Genomic DNA, 27,926 nt, shown 5'->3' with positions numbered 1-27,926 from the left:
TTCACAACTTCCCAGAGAGTCGCCTAGTGCGGAGAGACGGAATATTTTTGGAATATTTCGATATTTGATTACATCCCTGTTGTTAGCGGTAAGTAATTATACAACAACTTCAGTGGATAACAAATCTTTTTTGTCATGATTGTGTACTTATTTGCAGTGATTTAATTTAGTTTTTCTAAAGTTACTCGGAATATCCTCAACATCTGTAACGGAGTAAAAGTACTTTTGGAATACTTGGATATATAACGGTTTTGGTGGTAGGTAAAAAGATTATTGTTGGATTGATAAAAGTTCTTCCTTTCGTAAAGTAAATTTTAAGGAATTCGAGAAAAGGTGAGTATCAAATAGGTGAAGAGAACTCGCTTTATGCAATGTTGTTGCTAATAGCTGGGCACCGGATGAAAAAATGGCTGATAACTCCGGCCTACCTGGCTGTAGAAACACACAGAAAAACAATTTACTGAGAAAAACACGTTGTCCAATAGATATATCAAAAGAAGATAAACAGTCATACTTAAAAAAGCGCCCTTCCAGAATCACTTTTAATTCATCAGAATAGCCCTGAAATTGCATCTCGGAGCATCTGATTCAAAAAATTTGTGGGCAAGGCCCCCAGGCCCCCCCATTTGGAACACACGTGCAGCTCTTGTGGTCCGTACCAGACTACATCTGACAATATCCCTTCTAGCATTATCCTTAGCAACAACTGTGGTGATAGCTTGAGTATCCAGCAGTAGGCCTAATCAACGCTCAGTGATAATAAGTAACTTTGGAGAGGTTGACCATTCTGGCTAAAACTAGAATCCTAAAGAAATTACAACTCCTTCAAAATGAAGTAAATGTCCTGTTAAAACCTTGAAGGCTGTTCTCCGGAAGACGAAGAGCAGACTCCTACCCTTGAAATTGGCATTAAGTTCATTTTGTTTAGGATTTTAAAGGGTAAATACGGTTCAGGTTTAAAGGGTAACTCGTGTCAAATTTCACCATATAAAGTTTTAGCTGTTTTGGACAAATGACTACATCACTTTCTCATAAATCGGTAAGGTTTTCGAATCGAAATGCACATTTTCTAGAAATTGATGGCTTAATCCCGCCCGGACGGCTCGCTTCGATGCCGTTGAAATTGCGCTACGCCGATGACGTTTTCGTTGATGACGTCACAACATGAACATTTTTGCGGTCGCGGTGGTTTGCATTCAGCGATTTTATAATAAATCTAATCAAAAATGGAAAATTTGAGCTTTACATTTGTGATCAACAATTAAAAACGGACGTATTTCCGCAAAGTTGTAAATCACATCATAGTATCACTTTAAGTTCTAGCCAAAATGGTGGTTGTCATGGTCAACTCTTAACCTGTTGATTCTTATGTTTTTCCGCGATTGAAGATAATCAAGAAACTAATCATGATGCGATTGTCATAATAAGAACATTTTGAACACATTAACTGATGCAATTCGATAATTTGATAATTTCACTTGATTAAAGATGTTGGAAACACTGATTATATTTATCGATTCTATCAGTGTAAAGTATGCCAGAAGTTGGAGAATTTCTGCCTTTTCAATTGCCTGGTAGACAACTTCTACATTCCCACCCAAGTCTCATGGTTTTAAATCAGAGATGATATTTCCTCCTTGAATTATCATACACGAAAACCCTTTCTGCCCGATACCTTTATGCATCCCTACCCTGGATCCCACATCATTAATCACCCCTAAGAGGCCCAGGGCTGCTGCAGTCAGTCTACAAGGAGCCCACAAAACACCTCCATGCACAAAGGATACAAAAAGGGGACGGAGACAATCATGACCCTTATTTCACCATAAATCACCGAGGCAGTCGTGACCAAAGCATGAACCTTTGCTTGACCAGTCATCACATCACGAAATGACACAACATTGCAATTTGGTGCTATTTTGGCGCTATTTTCTAACGTCATGTCCAACGGTTGTGCCGCCTTGACGCCAAGTTGTTTTCGTGAGATAACAAATGCAATGATGAGGACAGCCCTTGGGCCATGATGAGCAAATTACAAAATAACAGTTTTCACATTCAAGAAAAGGCACCAAAAGAATGACGAGGAGGAGGGTCTTTTTCAGGACGCTAGGCTAGACCAGGCGGGGATTTTCGTGAGAGACCGGTGATGGGACCCCCCTGAGGCCATGATAAGAATATTACAAAGTAAAAGTTTTCAGATTCGAGAACAGGCAGCTGAAGAATGACAAGGGAAATGGTCTTTTTCAGAACTGGAGAGAGCAAAACATGGTTGGGATTTTCGAGACAGACTCACGTTTTAGCGTAATGGGATAATTTGGCAAAGGCAAAAACTTGTGGTGGATTTGATGGGATTAGGAGTCGGGATGGAACCTTTTTTATAATGAGATGTCAGGACAGGTTACCCCTTTCCCTCCTCTCAACGACCACCTTGGTGCAGATTGGAAAGCCATTTTTTCCACTGAAGCCAAGTTGTTTTTTGAGGTACAACAGCGATGATGTGGACTGCCCTAGGGGTATGATGTGCAGATTGCAATTTGAAATTTACCTATTTCCCTAAAGTTTTGAGGCTTTCACAACCCGGTCATGAACTTATTCCAAAACTAGCAGATGCATCTACCCAACAAGCAACCAAAAATGGACACCCAGTTGTCTGGGACACTGTAGATTTTTTTTGATCTGAGGAAATGTTGGCAGTTTCTTTTTCAAATTACAAATTAACAGTTACCTGATTCAGGCAGCCTAATGACCATCTTATAGTGGAGTGTGGGTCCATTCACACCATTGAAAAATATTCTTTCATACAATGCCAAGTTTTTTGTTAGGTAACGAATGAGTTTTAACAGCAATGATGAGGACAGCCCTTGGGGTATGATGTGCAAATTGCAAATTGACAGTTACCTAATTTCAAAACGGTTCCCTATAGGTTGGAAGTCCAGACAACAAAAACCGAGACATCACCTTGGTGTCTGGTATTGGACTTTTTGGTTCACTTGGTTAAAGTGGAAAAAGGTAAAAAAGACAACAAAAAAAAAACTATGGCAAAGTACACCATTTTGAAATGCATGAAATCTTGTAGGTCATTTCAGATCGATGTCATTTTGCATTGAATGAAATCTTGTTGCAAAGTGGACCATTAGATCGATGTCATTTTGCATTGGATGAAATCTTATTGCAAAGTGGACCATTTTAGATCGATGTCATTTTGCATTGGATGAAATCTTGTTGCAAAGTGGACCATTAGATCGATGTCATTTTGCATTGGATGAAATCTTGTTGCAAAGTGGACCATAAGATCGATGTCATTTTGCATTGAATGAAATCTTGTTGCAAGGTGGACCATTTCAGATCGATGTCATTTTGCATTGAATGAAATCTTGTTGCAAAGTGGACAAGTGGACCATTTCAGATCAATGTCATTTTGCAACGAATGAAATCTTGTTGCAAGGTGGACCATTTCAGATCGATGTCAGTTTGAATTGAATGAAGTCTTGTTGCAAAGTGGACAAGTGGACCATTTCAGATCAATGTCATTTTGCATTGAATAAAATCTAGTTGCAAAATGGACAAGTGGACCATTAGATTGAAGTCATTTTGCAATAAATGAAATCTTGTTGCAAAGTGCACCATTTTAGATCGAGGTCAAGACTGCTTAGCAAATGGCGTAACGAATGTGGGTGCAAGAGGCAAGGGATGGCTAGTTTGCCTGGTGGCCCGCTCTCCAAGATTTTAACTTGGTGTGGCCTTATAAAAGCTACAGATGATTAGTTCAAATGATAAAAGCTACAAATGACTGGTCAAGGTACGATCCTATTGATTGCTAGAGATTGACTGTCATGATCTGATTTTATGACAAACTAATTACCTCGGGGTAATTATTCTACAATACGTACATGTATTTCTGGCTTATTTTTATAAATGAGCCAAGTGAAAATGTGATGGGCTAATCTTTTCATTACTATATGGATTATCATTCGTACAATTTGTATTACCGATGGCGTTTCTGTAATTTCCACATCTGATGAATTTGGCGATGAATCTAAACGATCTTAGACATTTATGATTCGGCTTATGTCAAAGATATAACAGTTTGCTTGATTTGACATATTGACAGTTTCGAATAAGAGCTTCCTTAAGGGGGAAGTTGCTTTTTAAAATGTTGATATTTTGATGGCTGTCAGGATATGGTAGCCTAGTCACACCCTTTCATAAGTGAGACAAATAGATATTTCCCCAGATCCTGTTTAGAGGATCACAGGGGTGCATCTGGAAGTTTTGATGAATTGTTTGTGTACCATTTTTAGATTATCTTAGTACCTCCTCTCTGAAGAAACTCAGTACTTTGCCTATACGTTATGCTACTATTTCAAGAGATTGCTTAATAATTGTAGAGTAACCTGAATATATTTCAAATAAATTAATAGAACTTTGAACAAGGTGACACTGGATGTATTGCGAGCATAAGCCAGTTGGCATGCCTCATGCAGGACATTTCAAACGTGATATTCCATAACCCCGAATGTACCGCCGAACTCACCGCCTACAGACATTAGTAATAAAATGTACATGAAGGTTACACTTTGGGGCTGGGATGTTATAGCCAATTGTGTTATAAAATAACAAATAACGTTGGACGATCAATCCTACATGATATTTCATGAAAAGCGGCAATTGTCAGTCTGACCTGAATTCGGACAATGGGATGTGAAAACCTAAAGAAACTCACAAGAGAAATACTATAAAGATAATTCCAGGCTGAGTTAAGTAGAATATGTTGTACAATTGTTTACTATTTCGTATGCAAATGTGCATGAGAAAAGGTCGTATGGTTGAAATTCGTTTAAGCTAATTTCATTCTAAATTGGTCACAATATGGAGAGGTATCTTTGTGGACAATGTATATCAAAATTTCTCACTGATATTTTGAATTTCAGCTCTCACTTGTTTCGGTCTAAATATGACAATGTCGGCAATAAAAAATGCACTGGTCCTGTACTAAAATGTACAGCGTATTCACCTGACTATCATGGATTCAAATGTTAAGCGAGAGCAGTATTTCATACATGTCGACTTCTTTTGAGTTTATGCGCATAAATTTCAAAAGATGTCTTAAAAGACGTGTCCTGAATATGCGACCCTAAACGTGGTTTAAAAAAGGCAGACTTGACGTCAAATACACCACCCAGACTGAAAATCCATTTAAAGTAATATTGTTGTTGCCCGGCTTTGCAGGAAACATATTGTATCATATAAAGGTATAATTAATGCACAGCCATATTTGGCGCATCCAAAGTGAATTTAGGCCTATGACCCACCGATGACAAAATTGTGCTATTAATCGAGTAATGATTGATGCTTGTAGGCCGTAAGTGGTTAGGAGTGTTGTAAACACTTTGAACTATGCTTTGGATGTAGACCTATTATTAAGTGTTTTGATACTGATCACATTAATTGCACAATTGAGATTTCAAGATGTCTGTGTTTTCTTGATTGTCTTTTTCGCTTCCGCAGGGTGTATAGTACCTTTGGCCCACACCTGGCCTAGACCGGGCGGCCTGGATCCCAGCTTTTCTTATGAGAAGTTTCAATGTATAACTAGCTAGAATTACCCAATCTTAGGGACGATGTCTTCATTGAATCGAGTGCAGTGCTGCCAGCTCATTTTTTCATGTGCAACCAACCAAATCTTATAGGAACTGGGGCGATGATGGAACTTGGGGATAATCCGGCTTTACGGATTACTGTGGGCCATACGCAGTGTACGGACCCGGTGTATACCGGGTGCGGTTGTGAAAGAGTTATGTCTTGGAAGCACAGTACTGGACCAGTTGATTGCCTAATTTAAACTCAATCCACTCATCCACTGGCTAGAACCTGTGGCTACAGCAATGACTAATAAAATGAAAAAATATGCGACATGTTTCATCAGATCATGGTGATGGATTGGTCACTCAATCATCACTTTTTTCCCAATTATTCTCAGTTACTTGCTGTAGCAGATCATATTACCCATTGTGATTGATCATAAATTTCAAATACTTCAGCGAGACGTGACTTAACATTCTGAATCTACAAAAAATGGTGATTTATCTCATTGTTACGCACTTTCCATATTGGTTTTTTAATCTTTGTGATCATCCTGAAGTGATACATTATTAGTATCAGCACAGAATTGATAATGCCTTTTGTCTTTATTAAAATCATGGTATTAGCCGTATAGTTTGTAAAATATGAATGAACATGAAGTCTCTGATTATAACTTTGATGGCTGTTTGCCGGTATAAATGTCCTGGATTACTGTAATAATCATGACAGACAAGCACAGAATCCACCCATCAATCATATTTGAAGCCTGTAACTTTTTCGATGAGTCATTGTCCGCCACAGGTCAAGCCAGTCATGACCAGCGATTACACCCATTAAACAGCGTTCTTGCCCTGAAGCAGCTGGAGCCAATCCTCCAATTATAACTGTACCACTATCTGGACATATCTTTTTAAACAAAAGAATTACAAAAGCTAATGGAAATGAGTGAGATAAAACGTAAATGTGGTCCGCATGATTGAATATCCCATACAATAAAAGAGATAAACCCTCACAAAACATTCATTTTTAGCTCACCTCTTAGCAGAGGTGAGCTTATCCCATACCGTGGCGTCCGTCGTCCGTCGTCGTCGTCGTCGTCGTCGTCGTCGTCGTCGTCGTCGTCGTCGTCGTCGTCCGTCGTCGTCCGTCGTCCGTTAGCAGGGCACGTTTCGTAACTGTTAGAGCTATTGAGTTGAAACTTGGTACACATGTACCCTTATGTAATGACACCTTAGAGACCAAGTTTCGGTCCGATTCGTTTCATGGTTTGGCCACCAGGGGGCCAAACGTTAAAAGTGAAAATATGCAATATCTCCTTTAATAGTAGTCAGGAAATTTTGAAAAAAATATGGTAGGTACTTCTAGCAAAGGTGCATCATATATCCGCCGGGTTTTTGATTTGACCTCCTTTTCAAGGTCACAGAGGTCAAATGGTGTAAATTGGCCGTTAGGATGTAACGATGGCACGTTTCTAAACTGCAATGACTATTGATACCAAATTTGGTACACATTTACCCCTTAGTCAGGTGATCTCAGGGACCGAAGTTTGGTCCAGTTTGATTCACCACTTGACCACCAGGGGGCAAAATCCAAAAACCTTAAAAATGTGATTATTCCTTAACTTCTTGCCCGATTGCCACCAATTTGATATCATGGGTACATCTAACCACCATACAGTATATGTCACACAGGTTTTTAATTTGACCTTCTTGTCAAAGTCACAGAGGTCAAATGGCGTAAATTCGCCGTCAGGCCGTAACTATGGCACGTTTCTTAACTGCAATGACTATTGATCACAAATTAAGTACACATGTACCCCTTGGTCAGGTGATCTCGGGTACCGAAGTTTGGTGCGATCTGATTTGCCGTTTGGCCTCCAGGGAGGGGGCCAAATCCTAAATTCTTCAAAATGCCATTATTCCTAGTAATGACTTGCCCGATTGGCACCAATTTTATATCATAGGTACATCTAATTCTAACAACCATTCAATGTGTCACCCGGGTCTTCTTTGATTTGACCTACTTTTCAAGGTCACAGAGGTCGAATGTACTGTAAATTGGCCATTTTGGGGAAATTGTAATTGCTTGGACCTACATCAAACCTAACACTACATGACACAATACCATGCTCTTTATCCATCTTGCCACCACATGAGGTGAGCACAATGGCCCTGGCCATTTCATTTACTCTACGATAGTTTAGAAAGTGTTAGATTATTGGATATCCTCATGTGTCCTTATCGGCTGTCTTTTTTCCGGGACATGATGTATCACTTCCCATGTGTGGCTGCCCGACTTAATCTTGTATCCTTAATCCGGCAGACATGAATCATACAAGGATTAACCCACTGGCAGCAAACTGAATTTTTTCAGACAACAATGTCGATTTCATTATCATTTTGTTCTCTGAATGCTATGGCTCTTCACAACACCTACACCGATTTCGTAAGAAATATTCTAGGGTCTGCGGTATGGGACTAAAAGCTGTGGTCCCTTGTACCTGAGAGATACCATGTCAGGGCAAGGAAGTGGACAGTAGTGGGCTCCATACCTCCGGCAAAAATCCAATAGGGTTACGACGCCGGTAATGATATGATGTTGCATGCAGTGTACATCACACCTGACTGTATGTAATGAAATATTCTATGAAGTAGAAATATTCTGGTCCCCGATACAACCGGCTTGACACCATTGTAGACTGTAGCTCCAAACTAAAGCAATAAGCCTCCTGTTACATTGTCAGATGAGTTTGTCAGCAAAAAACTCCTGGTGACACAATTCATAATTGGCCGTTAATTTGGAGACAAATAGGATGATTAAGACAAAATATGTATGGCCTACCTTCTGTTAAATGAGCAAGTCCGATGGTGGGCTGGATACTTTTAAAGCATTCGTCAGAATTACGAAAATTGGTATTCGACTTGAGTGTTCCAGTTCCATTCAATTATGAGGTGACTCTAGTATCCAGCCATTCATTGGTGACAACAAAGAAAATTGACAACAGATTTTGCCAATTTTGGCAAATTACGGCGAAAAATTCCAAAATATTTGAATGAAATTGATACAGAAGTGTTAACCGGTGATGTAGACTGGTTCAAATGGTCAAAATATTCGCCTTCTCTTCAAATATTTTTGCGAAATGTTCTGGTTTTCGTTTTTTGTTTGTCGAAATCTTGGTGCTTTTGTTGTTGTCTGCTCTTTGTGTCATCTGCTTGCCTTTTTCTGCCACAGCTGCCACACTGATGGTTTCAGCAGAACTAGAACTTATCATTTAATGCGGCGATGTACTTTATGTATGGCAATTTGGGGTATCTTTGTCATGGAATGAGGTTTAGCTGCAATTTATTGGTTTCAACTGAAAAAGAACTTATCATTCAATACAGTTGGTGTAAAATATGTGGTTCTTTTAGGTCATTTTGTGATGGAATCAACAGTTTTTTTGTCAAATTACTGTGCAGCTCATTTCATGCTTAAAATGAAAGTGAAATGTGTACACTAGATGAGATGAATGCGCACAAGAGACTTATCAAGTTTTAAACTTGAAAAGAGGTAAAATAAGGTATCATTTTGTTTGTTGAAAAAAGATATTGAGTTGATAGCCGAGCGTCAACAAGGACAATATTAGCTGTATAAACAATATTGGGCAATTGTAATGTAAGTAGGAGGAAACCGGAGACCCCGGAAGAAACCTTCGCCTTCTCTATAACTCTATATGTTTGTCTTGGAGATCTTCACAGTGAATTAATGAGCATAACTCTTGGTTCACTTTTGTTTCTGGGAAAATGTTACTGCGATTGTTTATCAGGCTCAGGTTCAGAGCCTCTCTTCCTGGTGCAGTGTGTGTAGGCCCGGTCAGGTAATAAAACACGGCATGATCCCATCCATAGCTTCCTTCCTCTTGTTGTAGAAGGTCATTTAAACAACTGCAGGAAGCGATAAGGCTGAATCATCAGGGCTTGGCTTGACCATACTGGAATCAAGCCCAGTGTGTGTCAGTACTAATATTCTCTCGTCACCTGCTTCTCACCTCTACCCACAATATTTTTTACATCGCATAGCCTTCAAAGTGGCCATGTCAAAGACCTTATGAACAGTACAGCATTAAAGGGATATGTCGTTTGTATTTACTGGTGGTTCAGGTAAATAGAATGCAGTTATACACAGTGCCTTATAGTACAGTTGTCATCCATGAAAATTTGCTAAAACTTGGTAACTTGGTATTATTCTGTCCCTGTCCTTTGCCTTTACTCTGGTTTCATTGATCGAAGACCATTTTATTAATTTCTTCCCAATCAACACAACCTGAAATTGACATAATTACCCATCATCAACCTGATTTATGAGATTCTAACTACACGTTTTCTCGGAAACTGTATAAAATTCTCAATCACTCTCCTCCTCTTCCATGCAAATGATCAGCATCTGATCAGCGCGGAGCATGTGTGTCACTTAATTGGGTTGTTTCCTGCACAATGTGTCACATGGTCACCCGTGAAACCGTTAACATGGTTTCCGATTTGAGCATAACTTGTTTAGAAGTCTAAGAGGCAGAATCGCATTTTCATATTTTGGATATACAGTGCTCAATTGGAAATAAACTTTCACATCTAAGGACAACTTTTGGAGGTTTATTTCGTTAGAGATTATACACGGGATTATTTTGTGATAGATTCATATTTGGAAAACTAAGTAAGTTAATCTAGTCAGTTAGTTGTATTTTACAAGGTAGTTGATACTCAAGAAAAAACCTTGCAAAAACGTGACCAGTCTGTGTAACCCCTTAGTCGCTTATAGTCGTAATCAGCCGCATATTTGACAGGCATACACTGCTGCCATCATAAAAGTTATTTTCTTCATTTATCATTGCAATTGAATCAGCAGATATATAAAAGAAAGAATTCCAATGCTTTTGTTAATGTCCCTAGTCTGGCCTGCTTTGTGAGAATGTCCTCCCACAGAATATATTTTCTAGATCATCACGCACAATGGAGGTTGTGCTTAGTATGGAAATCGTGTGTTAAACTGGTCTAGACATGATTGATGATTAACAATATAGTAGAACTTCCCTTAGTGGACACCTCTATATTAAGGACAAGCTTTCTACTAAGGACACTAGTTTTGGTCCTAAATTGGATGTTTCCATTTAATTTGACCTCTCTAATCAGGACACCTCTCTATTGAGGACAGCACTTGCCAGTCCAAGGGTGTCCTTAGTAGAGATGTTCTCTTGTACTCTAATTTCACCGATCTACGACCATTTCTGAATTTTCAAGAATTTTGTGGAAATATTTACATGGTTGTTTGGTCCCACCAATGTCGAGGAAAAACTGTGGTGAACAGAGCATGACCTCGAAACAACAAGCCACTGCATCTCCACCAAAGGATGAAGTTATAGTTTAGGCAGGTTGAACAGAGAAGAAGAAGAAGTTGGCTGGACAGTTGGTGGGCGAGACCAATTATTCATTCTCAGGGTTTCCGCCAGAGGGGGGGATGGGGGGGACTCCCCCCCTAAAATATTTCATGGGGGATATCCCCCCTTAATTTTGAGCACTAAAGTTTGTTTTACTGTCAAATGAGTAATTTTCATGATTTGATATGTAAAATAAGAGCATTTGGGAGCCAATTGTAGTGGTTTGAGGGCCAAAAAACGTCTCAGGAGGGGTCATAACCCTTTTTAAGAAAAAAAATTTTGAAAATTTTTTTTTTTTGCTCCTGGCGGAAACCCTGATTCCTATTTTCATGAGCCTGGGCCCTTTTGTGTGGTAAGCCACAAGTGTTAACCTCTTCAAAGAATCCCACTTGTTATATTTTTCAGATTTCTACCAAAATGGGATTATTACTGCACTTGTTGTTGTGCACATTCGTCATCCTTACCCTCGGAGGAGAACGTAAGTTAATTGTTCAACCTATTGATCCTTTCGCAGCCGGACCAACCCCCCTTTGAGATCCCCGGAGAAAGTCTTCTATTCGAGATAGCATCATAACTTTTTTGCAACACCTTACAACCCCTTAATACTATGGTAAAAATAAACGGGCGGAACCAGGATTATGAGAAAGGGGGGGCTTAGGGCACATTACAAACACTCTTGATCATCGTTCTTTAGCATATCTCTCGCAAGAAAAACTTTTAAAAATTCAAGTCGGCAGAAAATGGGGGGGGGGGGGGGCGGCCCCCCTTGGATCCGCCCCTGAAAAATGACAACATTGATCAAGATAACCCCCTTTCCAGTACCCTGTACTCCCAAAGAATCCCGATGTCGGCATTGGATTAGAGTCGAAATATTTTCAGTTCATATCTTTCCCTGAAGATGGCAGGTGTGTCATCTTAAGAGCAGGTCTAACTGCCTGGAAAAGGGGGTTTGGTCCAAATAAATCTACATAGTTTGGCCGTTGAAGTTGAAATCTGCATGCTATGACTTGGCTTGTGTAATACAGGATTTGCAATGCTGATTCACAGCTCAGCCACAGCGCCCCCTATGCTGATACATTACATTTTGGAACCAATATACTTCTGGCCCAGGCACAATCGAGTGTTGCATACGTCATACACATCACAAGCAACCTGAAGTGTAAGACATCTTTAGGAGACGTGACATCGTATCACGCAACACTTGATCTGTCCTGTGCCGCCAAATTAAACCCTTTTTGATAAGGGGAAAAACGAAAATCCTCCACAAATAGGAAATGTCTCATCTCTTTCTTCACAACATAAGGCTCTTTATGACACCGCTTACTCTCAACAACAAAATATGCCTTGCCTGCATTTTCGCTTGGCTTTACGTTTCAATTTGAGACGTGCTTTAGCTTATTTATTCGCAAGAATATCCAAGGGGGGAATAGCCTTGTTCGGGACATTGGGATGAGCAAGCAATGGTCGGGATTCTTGGCTTTTTAACGGTTTGATATGAGCTTTGGAGCTTTTAAAGCCATTTTCTTTAATTTTAAAATAGCTTCAGCTTAGACCAGATAGTAAATGTAAAGCGCTTTGAGAATGTTGTTAACTTGCATTAATTTTTAAAAATTTTTATTGATGTTATATTTCTTTGCTTGCCTCTTTTGTTGCTTGCTTGAACAACCCTCTTTTCTCTCCGAATGACAGGTGGTGTAACTGCATTATCGACAGGTATGTTCAGTTAGGTGTTCCCAGTAAATCAGTGTTTCACACAGGTGCAGGTGCATGTTGATATAGACTATATAGAAGGGGTGAAAGACACTGATAAAATCTTACTTCTTCTTGATGATATCAAAAATTGATGGCCTTTTATTAATTCTTGATAATATCATGTATGTATAAAATGATCTTAACCTAACCTTCAAGTCTGAATTCTTGACTAACAAAGCACTAAATAACAAACTAGGTTTGCAGGTATTTTATTTTTGTGGACCTGATTAGTAAAAATACCATCCAAATCACAAATTGACATCCCGTAAGTCGCATCAGTGACGTTTCATTGACGCACTACCCAGCGTAGAGGTCGCGTGCAGGTCGTGGGGAGGTTGCGCACAAGTCGTGTGTAGGTCACGCATAATATACGGGAAACATAGAGATAATTGAAGTGCGTCACTGATGTGTCATTGGCGTTTTGATTTCATGTATTTGGCAGTTTACCGTAGTTACATCTAGTTTACCGTATTTATTTCTAACACACTCACTAACAGATGTCGTTTTCTGTAGTTCAAGATTTTACCTAGAATTACAGTACTGTCTACAATTAAAGAGCCTTGCCTTGCGCAGAAAAGTCTTGCGTGCACTTCAGAAACGTCTCTGGGAATTGGAGACTTTAGGCTCAGAAACGGTTTCAGATACATACACTCCTGTGAGGCTAACCCTGGACCTTGACAAAATTGGATTTTCAAGGGTTCCAGATAATTTTTGTAGGGTTTCAAGACTTAGTTTGGAAAGATATTTCCAGTTGCCAAAGCTCCACTTTTTGTAGGGTTTCAAGACTTAGTTTGGAAAGATATTTCCAGTTGCCAAAGCTCCACTTGTCATTTTCGAGGGTGTAAGTATATCTTTTTGGGGGTAAATGAGAGTCCTGGGGTGGCCACAGAATTTGTATCTGGGAATTTTGAGGCAAGATACCATGCCTTCAAAACAAGACAGGGACGTTTTTGAAATGCGCTGGACTTAATAATTTTCAATAGCTCCTAATTACACATTACATTTAACACTCACTCCTCCCAGAAATAGATACATCTTTGCACCTTTTAATGCAAGTTAAGCGTATGTTATAGGAACATTTTGTACATTTCAGTTCGACATCCTCCTCATATTCTCGAGACCGAGAAGCAATCTCTTTTTGCGTTGACGATCGATTCAACACATCAGTTCAAGTGTATAGCTGATGGCGTCCCCACACCATCGTAAGTCCTAGCTACGATCATTCAGTCTGACCTGACTGCTTTGAACATGTCAGTTACAGGCAGGAGCCTCATAGCCTAGTGGTTAACACTGCTGACGAACACGCAATAGGGCCGGTGTTCCATCACAGGGAGAACGCAGGGTTGTCTGGATAAACTGGCGTGGCTTTCAAGGAACTAAAATTTCTGACTCCTCATCCTTCAAACGAGACATAAAACTTAATTTCATCGTATCTGGTGTCTTTGCCAGAGCAGACAAAAGTCCCCACCAAGTAAGAAACATGAGCAGCTTGTGTGGACTCTACCTCTTGCCAAAATTGGAGTCACTAGGCCAATAGACCCCAAATGGCACCAAAAGCTGCTTCAGTCTTTATTCCCGCGTCTATACATAACTTTTCCATTATTTTTCAGCGTGGAGTGGATACAAACGAAATCATTGGCACCAGATCCGAGTCGGAAAACGGCGCTTGCGGCTAACGGCTTCCTCCCACCAAATGAATTCACAGTAAACATGCAAGGATATTACCAGTGCGTTGCAAAAAATATGTATGGAACAGCGGTGACCAATCATATTAAGCTAGTGATAGCACGTAAGTCCTACCCAGGGTCCAACCCGTAAATGCACATACCAGCTTCTATCTTATACTGGCCCATTAAAAGGGCTTTGATCCGCTATGCTATAGGCTTACATCGAGCCTATGTGCAGTTGAAAAAGGTCAATTTAACCTACCGTGCCGCCCCTGTGCAGACGGAGGTTCACGTCTGTAATGTACTAACTGTGTAACACCCGTGCGTGGAGCCGTTTTTCAGGATAGCTGTTTGGAGGATGGCCAGCGCTATTTTTAGGGATGACCAGACGTTCACCACGTGCATGCCCAATGTTATCTCAAATCGGCCAATCACCGTGCATGTGACGTCAGACGTCACATGGAAATAGTCAATGCGATAAAGTTGTTTACTTTCAGCCTGGCAAATGAAATGTGACTATTCAAGGCCAATTCCCATCCCGCTTGTATTGGGGTTGGCCAGTGGCGGTCTAATCTTATACTTGAACCTCATGTGGTTTTAAGTTTTTGGATTTTGGCCCTGGTGGCCAATTCAAGAATCAGACCCTCACTAATCAACACGTCATCATTTCAAAAATGGTTCTAATCAAATATCTATCTTTCGATTTCCAGAGGATGCAGTATTTGATATAAACGCAGACCCTGTTCTAGATCAGGGAATAAAGGGTGAGCCCAAGATGATCAAATGTCTTACGACCAGGCCAAGTTTGCCAAAAGCCACGTTTCAATGGCGGGTCCATGAAGACCCAAAGAGTGATGTGCCAGTGAGCCAATTGACAAGTGGCTGGAGGATGAGTATAGACAACAAAGGTATGAAAAATATCAGCTCAATCTATCGGGGATGTCAAATTTTCCATATAGGCCGATTTCAGACTTTTTCTTCATACCTAAAAGGGGTCCAGTCGTGGCAGAAAATCTTTATTTAGACTAGCTGAACGTAGTAAAAATAACTACAATGTAAATTGGTGATTACCTATGCAGTTCAGTGACTGGAGTCAGTAATGTTATGCAACGTTACCCAATGTTACCCAGATGCCCAGCTCTCATTATCAACTACCTGAGGGGAACTTGGAACTGCTAAGATTTATCAATGGATGCTTATTCCCGCCTTAGGTTTTAACCGGGCCGTTCAAGACTCCCCATTCTTATAGAGGTTTTGTGGTAGGTTTCCTTTAATGCTAAATTCGATAGCAGGAATGGAAAGATCCCTCAGTGTCTCGACTCTCTGTAGATATTTGAATTTTCAGGACACCTCTCTATTATGGACAGTTTTTTTCAGGTTCTACTGTACAGTGGAACCTCCCTTAGCAGACACCTCTCTATTCAGGACAACCTCTCCATTAAGGACACTAGTTTTGGTCCCAAATTGGTTGTTTCCATTCAATTTGACCTCTCTAATCAGGACACCTGTGTATTTTATAATTTTCCTTGGCTGAGTTTGCGAAGGAGTCAAACTTTGTTTTCAAATTTCAGGATCGCTGTACTTTGCGTACTTGGAGATGGATGATAATAGGGTGATAAACGGTATTCAGTGGACCTACATGTGTTATGCGTTAAACCCGATTGTCCAGTCAAACAAGTATGGCAGCCCAACCAGACTCAATGTTCAAGGTATTTAGTCCAGTGAAATTAAAGTATTGAACACTGTGAATGTTCTTGGTGTGCAGTTTTAGTCCAGTCGAATAGGTGTTGTTGTCCAACCAAGCTGAATACTCAAGGCAGTGAGGTCAATGAAGAACCTACATGACAGAACCTGCCAATAGGGGGCCCTGCAGGCAAGTGGACCATGGTTGTAATGAGAAAGCCATTTCCCGGGTCAGTGATTATTGAATATTTCATCCCTTAATTACTCTACATGGGGAAATAGCACCAAAAATGTTGTTTTATTGGTCCTTAATTCTATTTTGATGAGTTTTAGGGAGAAAATCAACAAAACTTGATTTTAATGGAAAATGCACTGGAAGTGTACCTTTTAGTACTGGTGCTGCCATCTGGATTTTTAGTTCTGCAGGTTCCTCATTGACAAGGTGTGCTGTCCAGTGTGGTGTCTGGATGAAACAAGGTTGCGTGAGACTTTATTTCTCCTGCAGTCCAGATCTTTTTACACATGGGTTGAGATCACCCCCTCCGAGATTGCCGGATATTTATTTAATACATTTTCAGACACTTTTCTTCAAAATACACACCAGTATGTGTGGCTCGAGGGTTTTTCTGATATCGTAAAAGAATACTTCTTGTTTCAGGTCATCGTACGTAGGGTATACGACAAAGTTGTCAAACAAAGAATTTTCTTTACTTTTTAGATGGGACAGTGACCCCTAAAAAACCCAGTATACCTTCGACTCTGAGTGCAAATAATGTAATCCACATCCTCGAAAATGAAGATCTTGATCTTTTCTGCTTCTTCAATGGATAGTAAGTACAGTGGAACCTCTCTTGGCGGACACCTCTCTATTACGGACACCTCTCTATTACGGGCATTACTTTTGGCCCCAAAGTGGTCGTTTCCATTAAATTTGTCCTCCCTAATTTATCAGGACATCTCTGTTTTAAGGTGTGTAATACATGTTGCAAGTATTCTGTTTGAGCCCATTGCTAGGAGGTGCTTATTTGCACATAGAAAGTTTGGTTGTGTTGTAACTTAGGATGATATGGTATAAACATCTGCTCTCCAGTTGCATTATCATAACAACTGCAACAATTCATCTCTGTTTAACTGATAAAAGCTTAAAGCTCAGTATCCGTGTTTTGCTCAGGAAGATCTGTTTTGTATAATAATTGTTTGGTCTTACTGTTACTTGCATTATTGTAAAGACTGCATAAATGCGTCTTGGTTTTACCTGATAGCTCAGAGGCTGATATTTGCGCAATTAGATGTGTTATGTTTTACACCCATTTCCAGTCCAAAAATCACATACACGTGGACAAAGACCTCGATGCCAGCGTACGTGCCGAAGGATGACGGCACTCACATCGTCATCGATGGTGCAAAGGATACTGAGCTATACAATGGCGAATACGTATGCAATGGGAAGAACACTCAGGGCCAGGAGTCCATTATTTATAAGGTCATAGTTGATGGTAGGTTGGAAGTTAATTGAATAGACATATAACTAACACTGCTAACTTTATGGGTGTTTCCAGTGTTCCCTGTTTATGGGTGTTGCCGTATGCCAGTGTTACCTGTTAATGGATGTTGCACTTATTGTTGGGTTACAGAGAATTTTACATTTCGGGCCTTTCCTGATATGTAAACTGCTAATAATTAAACACTGCTAACTTTATGGGTGTTTCCAGTGTTCCCTGTTTATGGGTGTTGCCGTATGTCAGTGTTACCTGTTAATGGATGTTGCACTTATTGTTGGGTTACAGAGAATTTTATATTTCGTGCCTTATCCTGATATGTAAACTGCTAATAATTAAACACTGCTAACTTTATGGGTGTTTCCAGTGTTCCCTGTTTATGGGTGTTGCCGTATGCCAGTGTTACCTGTTAATAGATGTTGCACTTATTGTTCGGTTACAGAGAATTTTACATTTCGTGCCTTACCCTGATATGTAAACTTTTCATATTTCAGTGCCGCCCTATTTTGATAATAATCCAAATGCTGTCAAGGACACTAATGCAACAGATGGCAGTACAATAGATTTCAAGTGTATCGCCCTTGGCAAACCCACACCAACGATTGAGTGGCGAAAAAACAATATACCGGTCACAGCCGAGAGTAAGTTACAGGAATCAATCAATCAATCAATGTTGGCATTTGTAAAGCGCTCCCATTGATCAGCGAGTGGGTATTCTGGAGTGCTTTTTTTCCCTAAGGCAACTGCAAAAAGGTCAGCCCCAATAGGTGGGACTTGAAAGTCTGGAGGGAAGCAATGTTACAGTGTGATTCATTGAAATTTACTTATAAAGCTAATGATAGACGTTTTTTTTAATCACTCCTTTTAGACAAAGGACCGCGGGTGAGCTTCACCGTGAATGGAAACGAGGGCACATACAAGATCGAGAAAGTGCAGAAAGGCAATGACATAACAGCATCGGACTTGAGTGTCATCACGTGCTACGCTAAGAGCCCAATCGGAGAGAGTTTCGGAAGTGGCTATATTAACGTGTTCAGTGAGTAGATCGTAGCAGTGTTCTCCACTGCCCATCAGCAGTGTTCTCCATTGTCCATCAGCAGTGTTCTCCACTGCCCATCAGCAGTGTTCACCACTGCCCATAGGCAGTGTTCTCCGCTGCCCATCAGCAGTGTTCTCCACTGCTCATCAGCAGTGTTCTCCACTGCCCATCAGCAGTGTTCTCCATTGCCCATCAGCAGTGTTCTCCACTGCCCATCAGCAGTGTTCACCACTGCCCATAGGCAGTGTTCTCCGCTGCCCATCAGCAGTGTTCTCCACTGCCCATCAGCAGTGTTCTCCACTGCCCATTAGCAGTGTTCCAAACTGCCATTTTGGTCATTTTGTGTATCACAACTCGCTGACTATACATTCACACATTGACTGCAGATGTCTCCTTTTGTTAGAAAATGAAACTAGATATAACTGAACCTCAAGTACAAGCACATGTTAAAGAGATCCAGTCCTGGCTCAAAATCTTTATCTATTGTCCAGTGAAGGCCATTTGGAGACAATGGCAGCCAATTCAAGCAGGGTCGGAACAACGTTGTCAATGATAAAGTTCGGTCCTGTGCAAGGAGGATGGAGTTCAGGCTTGTTTGTTTCTTCCAGATTCCTTCGTGATCAGCACGCCCCCGCGTGGTGTCCAGCTCGTCAACCGCGACATGGTCATCAATTTGGACTGCGGCGTTACTGGCGACCCCAACAAACCGGTCCACGTTGACTGGTACCATGACAACATCAAGCTCATCATGAATAAGGGCAAAATCGAGAAACTCCCAAACAACACGTTGAGAATTTACGTGAAAGAGTATGGTAAGAGTGATGAGGCGCTTGGGAATTACTCCTGTTACGCAACTACAGAAAAGCCATTTCAGCGAATTATAAGGACAGCGGAAGTTTACACAAATGGCACAGTCATTCAAGGTAAGTCTTTTTGTGAATAGAAGGTGCTAGTACAAAAAAGCGAACAACAGCAATATTTATGAAAATTGAGCGATATGGGTGCATGGTGTATGACCAACTCGGCCTATTACCAACTCGGCCTACCAACTCGGCCTGGGTTATAAATCATTGGTTTATTGGCATAAGTTTTTCTTATATTTTTTTGTTTTTTGTTGGTATATATAGGCCTACTATGTATTCATTCCCGTTGGAAATTTGGAGAAAATTCATTGGGATTTGAAGGAGAAATCCATGAAATAACGGCGGCGAGTGTGGAAAAGTCGCGGTAGCACTCCAAATGCACATTCATGACTGTGATCTCATGGATTTCTTCTCCAAATCTTGATGAATTCTCTTCAAATTTCCACCAGGAATGAATAAATAGTAGGCCTATATATATAGCAACAAAAAAAACAATATAAGGAAAACTTATGCCAATAAACCGATGATTTATAACCCAGGCCGAGTTGGTGGGCCGAGTTGGTAATAGGCCGAGTTGCCCCGTAATCGGGTGCATGATCAAATTAGACCATTGCACCTATCGGTATGGGTACATCGTGACTGATATGCTCTGAAATACCCAATACCCAATATTTGACCTTGAATGTAGCTCCGAAAAAACCATTCAAGGTCAATTTACGCTATTTGACCCCTGTGACCTCTTCTTACAGTAACAACTGCCGGAGGAGGGGGCCTGTGGTGGATTGCAATCATTGTTGCAATTATTCTGATCATCATCATCCTTCTGCTCATCTTCTGCTGTATCAAGAGGAACAAGGGAGAGTCGTACCCAGGTAAGTAGGGGGAGGTAGATGGGGAGGGGAGGTAGAGAGGTAGGGGGTAGGTAGAGTAGGAGGGGGTAGAATGGAGAAGGGATGGATGGGAGAAATGATAGCAGTCATGGTCATTATCATACTTCTGTTCATTTTCTGCTGTATCAAGAGAAACAAGGGAGAGTCATACCCAGGTAAGTAGGGGGAGGTAGATGGGGAGGGGAGGTAGAGAGGTAGGGGGTAGGTAGATTAGGAGGGGGTAGAATGGAGAAGGGATGGATGGGAGAAATGATAGCAGTCATGGTCATTATTATACTTCTGTTCATTTTCGGCTGAATCAAGAGAAACAAGGGAGAGTCATACCCATGGCCCAGGTAGAAGGGGAAAGATGGGGGAGGTAGAAGGAAGAGGAGGAAGAGTTGTGAAGGGGTGGAAGGGAGGGTGGATAGTCATTGTGGTCACCATCAATTTGCCTGGAACCATATTCTTTGTAGTGGTACCAAGTGTTCAGACAAATACAGTAGATGGCCTCTCTATCAAGGACTGAAAAGTGCTGTCCTGAGAGAGATGTCAACTAAGTGAGGTTCAACTGTATATGCTATTTGTACCGTAATGGCCAAATTTTCACGAGTATTTTATTTTCACAGATTCTTTTGGTAGGAAAAAGAAATTTCGTAGAGCTGCCAAAATGAAAAATGTCTCATGTCTTCCTAATTGTTTTTCAGTTGATGAGAATGAGCGTAAAACTGGAAATGTTCCGGAGAATGATCTCCACAAGCCTGAGCACGGTGGATTCAACGACTACCAGAGGAAGTAAGTCATTTAGTTCATTAAAATAGGCTCTGATCCAGTGTACATCATGCCTGTGTGCCCATCAAAAAAGGTCAGGAATTCCAGCCATATGCCATTAAGCCAACTGCCCAGCTACTGTGCAGACAGAGGCACAGGATCTGTGATGTATTTACATGTAACGCCCGTGCGTGGAGTTGTCTTTCAGGATAGCTGTTTGGAGGCTGGCCAGACTATCCCAGCGCTATTTTTAGTGAGCAGCTTCAAATACAATTTCAAATTTTTAACGAACGGCATAGCCCTTTAAAGACGCCCTGTTTCATTGCATTTCTGACAAGTGGTATAATACAATATCCATCATCGAAACGCCACCGTATTGTCAGATCAAAATCTAAACATCTTTTTTATGCTTCGTTTCTTTTTAGCGAGAAAGATCCCATCGGTGGAAGTCGTGCCTCAATTAGTGGCAGCATCAAAGCGCTGGACAGCGACGACGACGACGGCGACTCAATGGCCGAATACGGTGAAGTCGACAACGGCCAATTCAACGAGGATGGCTCATTCATCGGTCAGTACGTTCCTGATAAGAACAAGAACACACGACATGACGCAGCACCGCCTCCATACTCTAAAAGCGGTTCAGACACGATGGTGTGAGGCCAATCTCCTGCTGATTTTTAAGCGGTATTTCCAAAACCAAATGACTTTCCTATCAAAATTTTATATGCGCTTATGTTGGTAGGTTTTATACGAAGTTGTGGTGTCTAATATGATCATTTTGTTTCAAAATGCTATAAAGTGTCCATTGGAATATCATTCTCTCATTGAGGTTGGAGTTCGAATTTGCTGGGCTTTGCCTGGCTAAGCGAGATAAAGGCCTAGTATTGAAAGCAACTTGGAGAGGGAACCCAATGATGTCAGGATCGTGGTCAGCGGCAAAGCTTGTCAAGTTTGTGTTTTCGAAATTCTGTTTACCTGCGAGACGCTATAGCAAGATGAGTGTTATCCTGAACTTGGAGAAGTCACAGCTGCTGATGGAAGCCGATTTCGTATGATGCCAACTTCCCGCTTCAATCATCAACTGACCTCTACTGCCACCTTTTGGTAATAAAGTTCCACATCGCATAATTCTTCCATAACTACAGAAATTTATGGCATTTTAAAACTAAATTATCAGCAGAGAGGTTCAGAATGAAAATAGGGGGTTAAAGTGAGGTGGAATCTCCTTTGTCCATGCAGTCCAAGGGTGAGAAATAAGTCCATATTTTGGGAAGACAATGCACTTTACCTTGTTGTCTGCCAAAACGTGTATAGCTATAGTCCATTTCAGGAAATCAGGGGTTGTTCTCTTCTCCGACCCTGCACACTAACCCCTGTGACATTTGCCCTCATTTGGGGTAGTACAGATGTTCACCTTTAAGTCAGCATGGCGATTTAACTGTCAACCTCGGTTCTAGTATCGTAAGTTCTAACAATTTGTATGTCTCTACATTGGCTTCCTGTGCAACAGCGCATCAAGTACAAGGTTCTCCTTCTTACTTACAAGTGTCTTCACCAACTTGCTCCCCAATACCTTTCAGAACTTCTCACCGTTCATACCGTTTCTCGAACTCTGCGCTCTTCATCGGCCGTTCTTCTGTCTATCCCAAAGGCCAATGTCAAGTCAGTCGGTGGTAGAGCATTTTCAATTGGAGCCCCTCAGCTGTGGAACAAACTTCCTTCAACTGTTAGGAACTGCAGCTCTCTGTTATCTTTCAAGGGACAACTGAAACATTTGCTTTTTAAAGAGGCCTATCAAGCGCTTTGAGCGGCCAGTTAATGGTTGGATACTGCGCTATATAAGACTCGTATTATTATTATTATGAATGGAAATCGCACTCAGAATCGAGGTTGACGTGTGCACCTCGAAGGAGACACAGGCCTCTCCATTTGTCAGCCTGATCAAACAAACAGTGAAATCAAAGCTGTATTGGGTGATATGAATAAAGACTAGCAAATGCTTTTATCTAAAACTCCATGTACATTTACACTACACCTTTCTGTACAAAATTGAAGTAAAAGCATCTGCTAGACTTTATTCATATCAGCCATTGAAATGAAAGTGTTTTAGAATATGTGCTGGAACGACGACATGGCACAGGATTGTTCGTGGACATTCAAATAAAATAGATTTTGGAAACATTGATATGCAATAACAATGATATTATAATAAGGAGGTAGCAATACTCAGAATGATATGTAAATGTTAATGATATGAGTGTTTCAGTGTGCATAATACTGTAAACAATTTTACTGATTATATCTATCTATTTTCTTTTTTGTCAATTCTTCCATTTTTGCATAAATATTTGCATGGATAATGTTAATTTTTGACAATATTTTATGCATTTGTTTCGTATAGAATGTCCTTGTCAATCGTCACGGTATATGCGTCCATTTTTTCAATTTTCTTGTTTTGTACCGAAACGCTATATTACAGTCCCGGTACAGTAGAACCTCTCTATTGTGGACACCATCGGGACTGACAAATGTAGTCCTTAATGGAGAGGTATCCTGATTAGAGAGGTCAAATTCAAAGGAAACATCCAATTTGGGACCAAAACTAGTGTCTTTAATAGAGAGGTTGTCCTTAGTAGAGGGGTGTCTGCTAAGGGAGGTTTCACTGTACTTTAAGATTGAGGGTAGGGGTCCAAGTGTTTGGGCAATAAATATTCATCAGTAACTGTGGCAATGTTAAACTTTATTTTAATCAACGGAATCTCGTTTGTAGAATTCTATGCACTGCATTTTTTATGGACTACTCCAGCTTCATAGATATTTGAATATTTAGCATAATTGCACTTCCCATTCCAATGAACTTTAAACCGCCTCCCTTTAAATCTACCAGAGAAGCTAATGCAGCGTTTTTCTGATACACCCTGTAGGAATGATATTTAAATAATTATAGCCATAATAGTATTGAGAGTACATGTACATGTATATGTAAATAAAGTTATTTTTCAGTATGATGATTTGAGATTAGAAGATCTTTCATAACTCATTTTATACTAGGTATTTAGGTAGGCCTATCAGCTTCTGGAGGGGACGGGTTTCGGGGTAGACTCACTCTCAGTTGCCAGTTGCAAAAGTCAAAGGGGTTTCGAGTTGTTCTTTAAAGGGAGACCATAGGCACCTGCAAGGTGGGCCAGATTGCACAGAGTTACTGCCCAGTGTCTATCCTATCACACAGCTCTAAACACGACAGGGAGATTGCACAAAAGTGCAAGAAAAATGTTTATCTCTAAGTGGAAACAAACGCGAGGTCAATGAATGTGCGTGTTAAAGGACCTAGAGATATTGTGGACCCTTGATCTCGTGTCTATAGTCCCCCTAAGAATTACCAGATCTACTGTTAACCCAGAAATAAACGTGTCCAATTAATTTCGAGGTTTTGTAAAATTTGACAACCTGCGCATCCGTGATTTCAATTACATTTTCCTTTTCGTGGCCATTTTTTTCGTGATTGCATTACGTGAAAATAAACGGCACATGCGTACTTCCGGGTTCACAGTATACAGAGAAACGTACAGAAATCTAAGAATGAAACTGCTTTCAATTTTGCATGCCTTATGTTATTATCTTATAGCCAATTGTAAATAGTTTTGAAAATGCTTGTCAAATGAAATTTGTTAGAGAGTGCATCAATGCTGTTTGTTATATGTATAATGCTTGCCATTTTGATGTTAATCTTTACGTGCCATAATATGTTTGTCTTTCTGCTTTGAATTGTTTAGTAACGGTGTCTTAGTACATATTATTACAGTAGAACCTCTCTATGAAGAATACCCTCAGGACTGAACAGTGTTGTCTTTAAAAGAGAGGTGTCCTGATAAGGGAGGTCAAATTGAATTGAAAGTACCAATTTGGGACCAAACTTAGGATAGAGAGGTTGTCCCTTATAGAGAGGTTGTCCCTTATAGAGAGACGTCTGCTGAGGGAGCAACGTAGGTTATATGCACATTGCGCATAACTTGCAAGATTTATGGGATGTCAGTTGTGAAAAAAACTATTCCATCCGAGATTTCATCAGTATTGTTTAGACTTAGAGATCGGACAGTCTGTGCCTGAATTAAAGTATCCGGCCAACCATGAAATGCCTGTGTCAATTGACCAGTATTCTCTACGTTCTTGATAAAAATTGGTGAGAAATGTTGACCATAGTCACTACCGTTTTGACTAGAACTCGAAATCCGAAAGCAATGAGAACTCTTACTAGCCAAAATGGTGGTATGTATGGTCAAACCTTAACCCCAAGATGTCCAGTTAGGAGATGATGAAAGACTTTATGGTGGGTCGAGTATATACGGCTTCCGGGCTGAAAGAGTTAAACTTCAAACAAATGTGAATAAAGACATATGCATATTTGATATTTGTAACTTAAAGGGACACTGTATACAATTTCCACAGCAGTGAGGAGTGAAATGCATAATTAGTGATGTGTCCAGCTATATAGATGGCACCAGTTTATAGAATTTATATTTGTCTTTATGTCACGACTTTATATTTACCCGAGAGCATATCCAACATTTTGTATGACGATATACCTGTTCATGACTTGTGTTTGATGGAATTGGGTCATTTCCTTGTCTAAAGTTCACTGAAGCATATTATCTGAGACATGTTTGATATAACGTTTTTTGAGTTTTTTGAAAAATCTTAATTGGTTTTTCAGCAAATCCAAATGTGGACCCCTTAGGCCGGAGCTATATAGGGTTTACGTTATCACTTGTCATGTTTCACGTGTCACGAGTTAACGGGGTCAAAGGTCACATCGAGAATCGTATGTAGGCCGTTCTTCGGAAATGACTTCTTTGTTCTTCATGTCACACATGAAAAGTGAACAGTGACACGTCACATTTGAAAACGTGACCCATATAATCGCAGCCTTTCAGGTTCTTTAGCAAAAAGAAATGCAATCGGTCTTCATGTTGTCCTGATTCCGTGGCTGTTCTGGCTCCAGGAGGCTGGCTCATTCACACAGCGCTTTGACCCTTTCCCTTAGGCAGCCATTTTCGTCCAGCGCCATCTGGTGCTAAGAGCACATTCTTCCAATTCGTGTGATTGTAATCCTAAATCGAATGAATCCATCACGGAGCATTGCCAACAGATACTGGTCATGAATGGGTTAATGTCCAGGTTAACAATAGTGCCCTACGTGTATATAATGTGATATATTTATTACAAGATGTCGGCGCCGTACACGTCGCTAGGCGTTAACCGGATGCGCCGTAATTTTAATGATTGTTCATTTCATGTCTCCTGTATTAGTACATTAGATCTGTAAATAAGCATTTGTATATTTGGTATAAATTGGAAAATATCTGGTAGATTTTATATTATTTCTCTCACAATTGAAACATTCAGATTGTACATTTCGTTAACCCCTTCCTAGCAATTTAAAATCCCCTCAAAATTCACCGTGTATTCTCAAGGTGTTGAGAGCCATCACAGTAAAAAAATAAAATTCATCCTGGTTCGGGCGCATCATAGATCCTCGAGAAAATGACTACAGCCAAATCAACGTCAAACTAATCACTCTCTGTACAACAGATTGTAGAGGAGCCTTTATCATACTTAAAGGGGTACGCAATTCGTAATTAATTTTAGTCCAGTGAAATAGAAATCCACTAATACACAAGGCCGTAGTGCAGTTATTATGAATACAAATTTGTTTAAACTTGGTATTCATAGTATTTGTATATCAGTCTACACAACGGCAATGTTGATATTCATATTTAGTATGTATCTTTGCAATTGGACATTTTTAAATTCAATTACAAATTCAACATTTTTAACGAATGGCGTAGGTCTTTAAAGCTGGCTAATGAACGTTTTTGTAAGCCCAGTTGGGATCAAGTCCGCTCGGTCTATACCAGATGCGGGCCAGGGTTATGGTACATATTCTAAAAGGCCTTAGTCACAGTATATCATTGTTTCTAATACAAAATACATTACGCCTCGTTTTGATCGGAGCGGTCTTGGTATCGTAACCAATGACCGCCTGGGTAGGTATAAAATTCTGAATTTTAGCAGACGAATTATTTTCACCAAGAAGCAACGACTCAGCCCCACAAAACAATGTCAAGAACACGAGATTTTGAAGTATTCCCCGATATATTGGGATTTGTGAAGTAGGGAGGATACCCGAGGACTCTTTCGAGGTCGTCAGTCAGGATTCAGAAGAGGTCAAAGACGAGGAAATGGTAGAAATCGAGCTAGCAGACTGGGAATTCCCTTGCTGCGTGACGTCATCTTCACAAGCAACAATATGGCGGAGTTCCGGACACCAGGCTGGATCATTCTTTGACGAAAACGGAACATATATACCTTTCAAATCGTATTTAATTTGTTTAATTTTGAAACCTTTTAGAATAGAAATTAATACCTCGCTGTCGGTCATTGGTTGTATAATCAAGACCGCTCGGGTAGACCTCAAATTACGTCCAAAACCCTCGGCGAAGCGCCTCGGGTTTTGGACTGCATTTTCGGTCTACCCGAGCGGTCTTGATTATACAACCAATGACCGCCAGCTCGGTATTAATTCCTTAAGCCAAAACCCTGGGGTAGCGAAAGGTTTAAATAAATCATAATACATTTAGTATAAAAACAACAAATGGGTTTTTTAGTTGCTCTCTTGGGGTAAATCTGTCCTTCCATCCATTATAGATATAGCATAATCTTTTGAAAGATACTGACATGATTTTATGTATTTTGTAGAAAATGAATAAATTCTGTCCAACATTTCTATTAA

The 27,926-nt window shown here is 40.3% G+C and overlaps 1 protein-coding gene across 1 annotated transcript; it reads left to right on the top strand.

Moving 5' to 3' along the window:
* LOC135502764 (neural cell adhesion molecule L1-like protein) lies at window positions 1-27,926 on the top strand. Its single transcript, XM_064795850.1, has 15 exons — window positions 1-88; window positions 11,399-11,471; window positions 12,683-12,706; window positions 13,839-13,947; window positions 14,356-14,534; window positions 15,123-15,320; window positions 15,984-16,121; window positions 16,814-16,925; window positions 17,413-17,591; window positions 18,089-18,235; window positions 18,463-18,630; window positions 19,242-19,556; window positions 20,246-20,368; window positions 21,073-21,160; window positions 21,562-27,926. Exons 2-15 carry the CDS (start codon window positions 11,411-11,413, stop codon window positions 21,791-21,793), a joined length of 2,073 nt encoding a protein of 690 aa, XP_064651920.1. The 5' UTR covers window positions 1-88; window positions 11,399-11,410; the 3' UTR covers window positions 21,794-27,926.

This window comes from Lineus longissimus, chromosome 19 (genome assembly GCF_910592395.1).
Source record: "Lineus longissimus chromosome 19, tnLinLong1.2, whole genome shotgun sequence".
Classification (NCBI taxonomy): Eukaryota; Metazoa; Nemertea; class Pilidiophora; order Heteronemertea; family Lineidae; genus Lineus; species Lineus longissimus.
Note: the sequence above shows the minus strand (reverse complement) of the source record. Positions and strands in the feature narration are given on the sequence as shown.

Bases quoted from the DNA above. Each gene is read 5' to 3' on its own strand.
- LOC135502764 (XM_064795850.1), top strand. From the start codon at position 11,411: ATGGGATTATTACTGCACTTGTTGTTGTGCACATTCGTCATCCTTACC. The intron at 13,948-14,355 runs GTAAGTCCTAGC...ATTATTTTTCAG, and splicing joins GATGGCGTCCCCACACCATC to CGTGGAGTGGATACAAACGA. The intron at 18,236-18,462 runs GTAAGTTACAGG...CACTCCTTTTAG, and splicing joins TATACCGGTCACAGCCGAGA to ACAAAGGACCGCGGGTGAGC.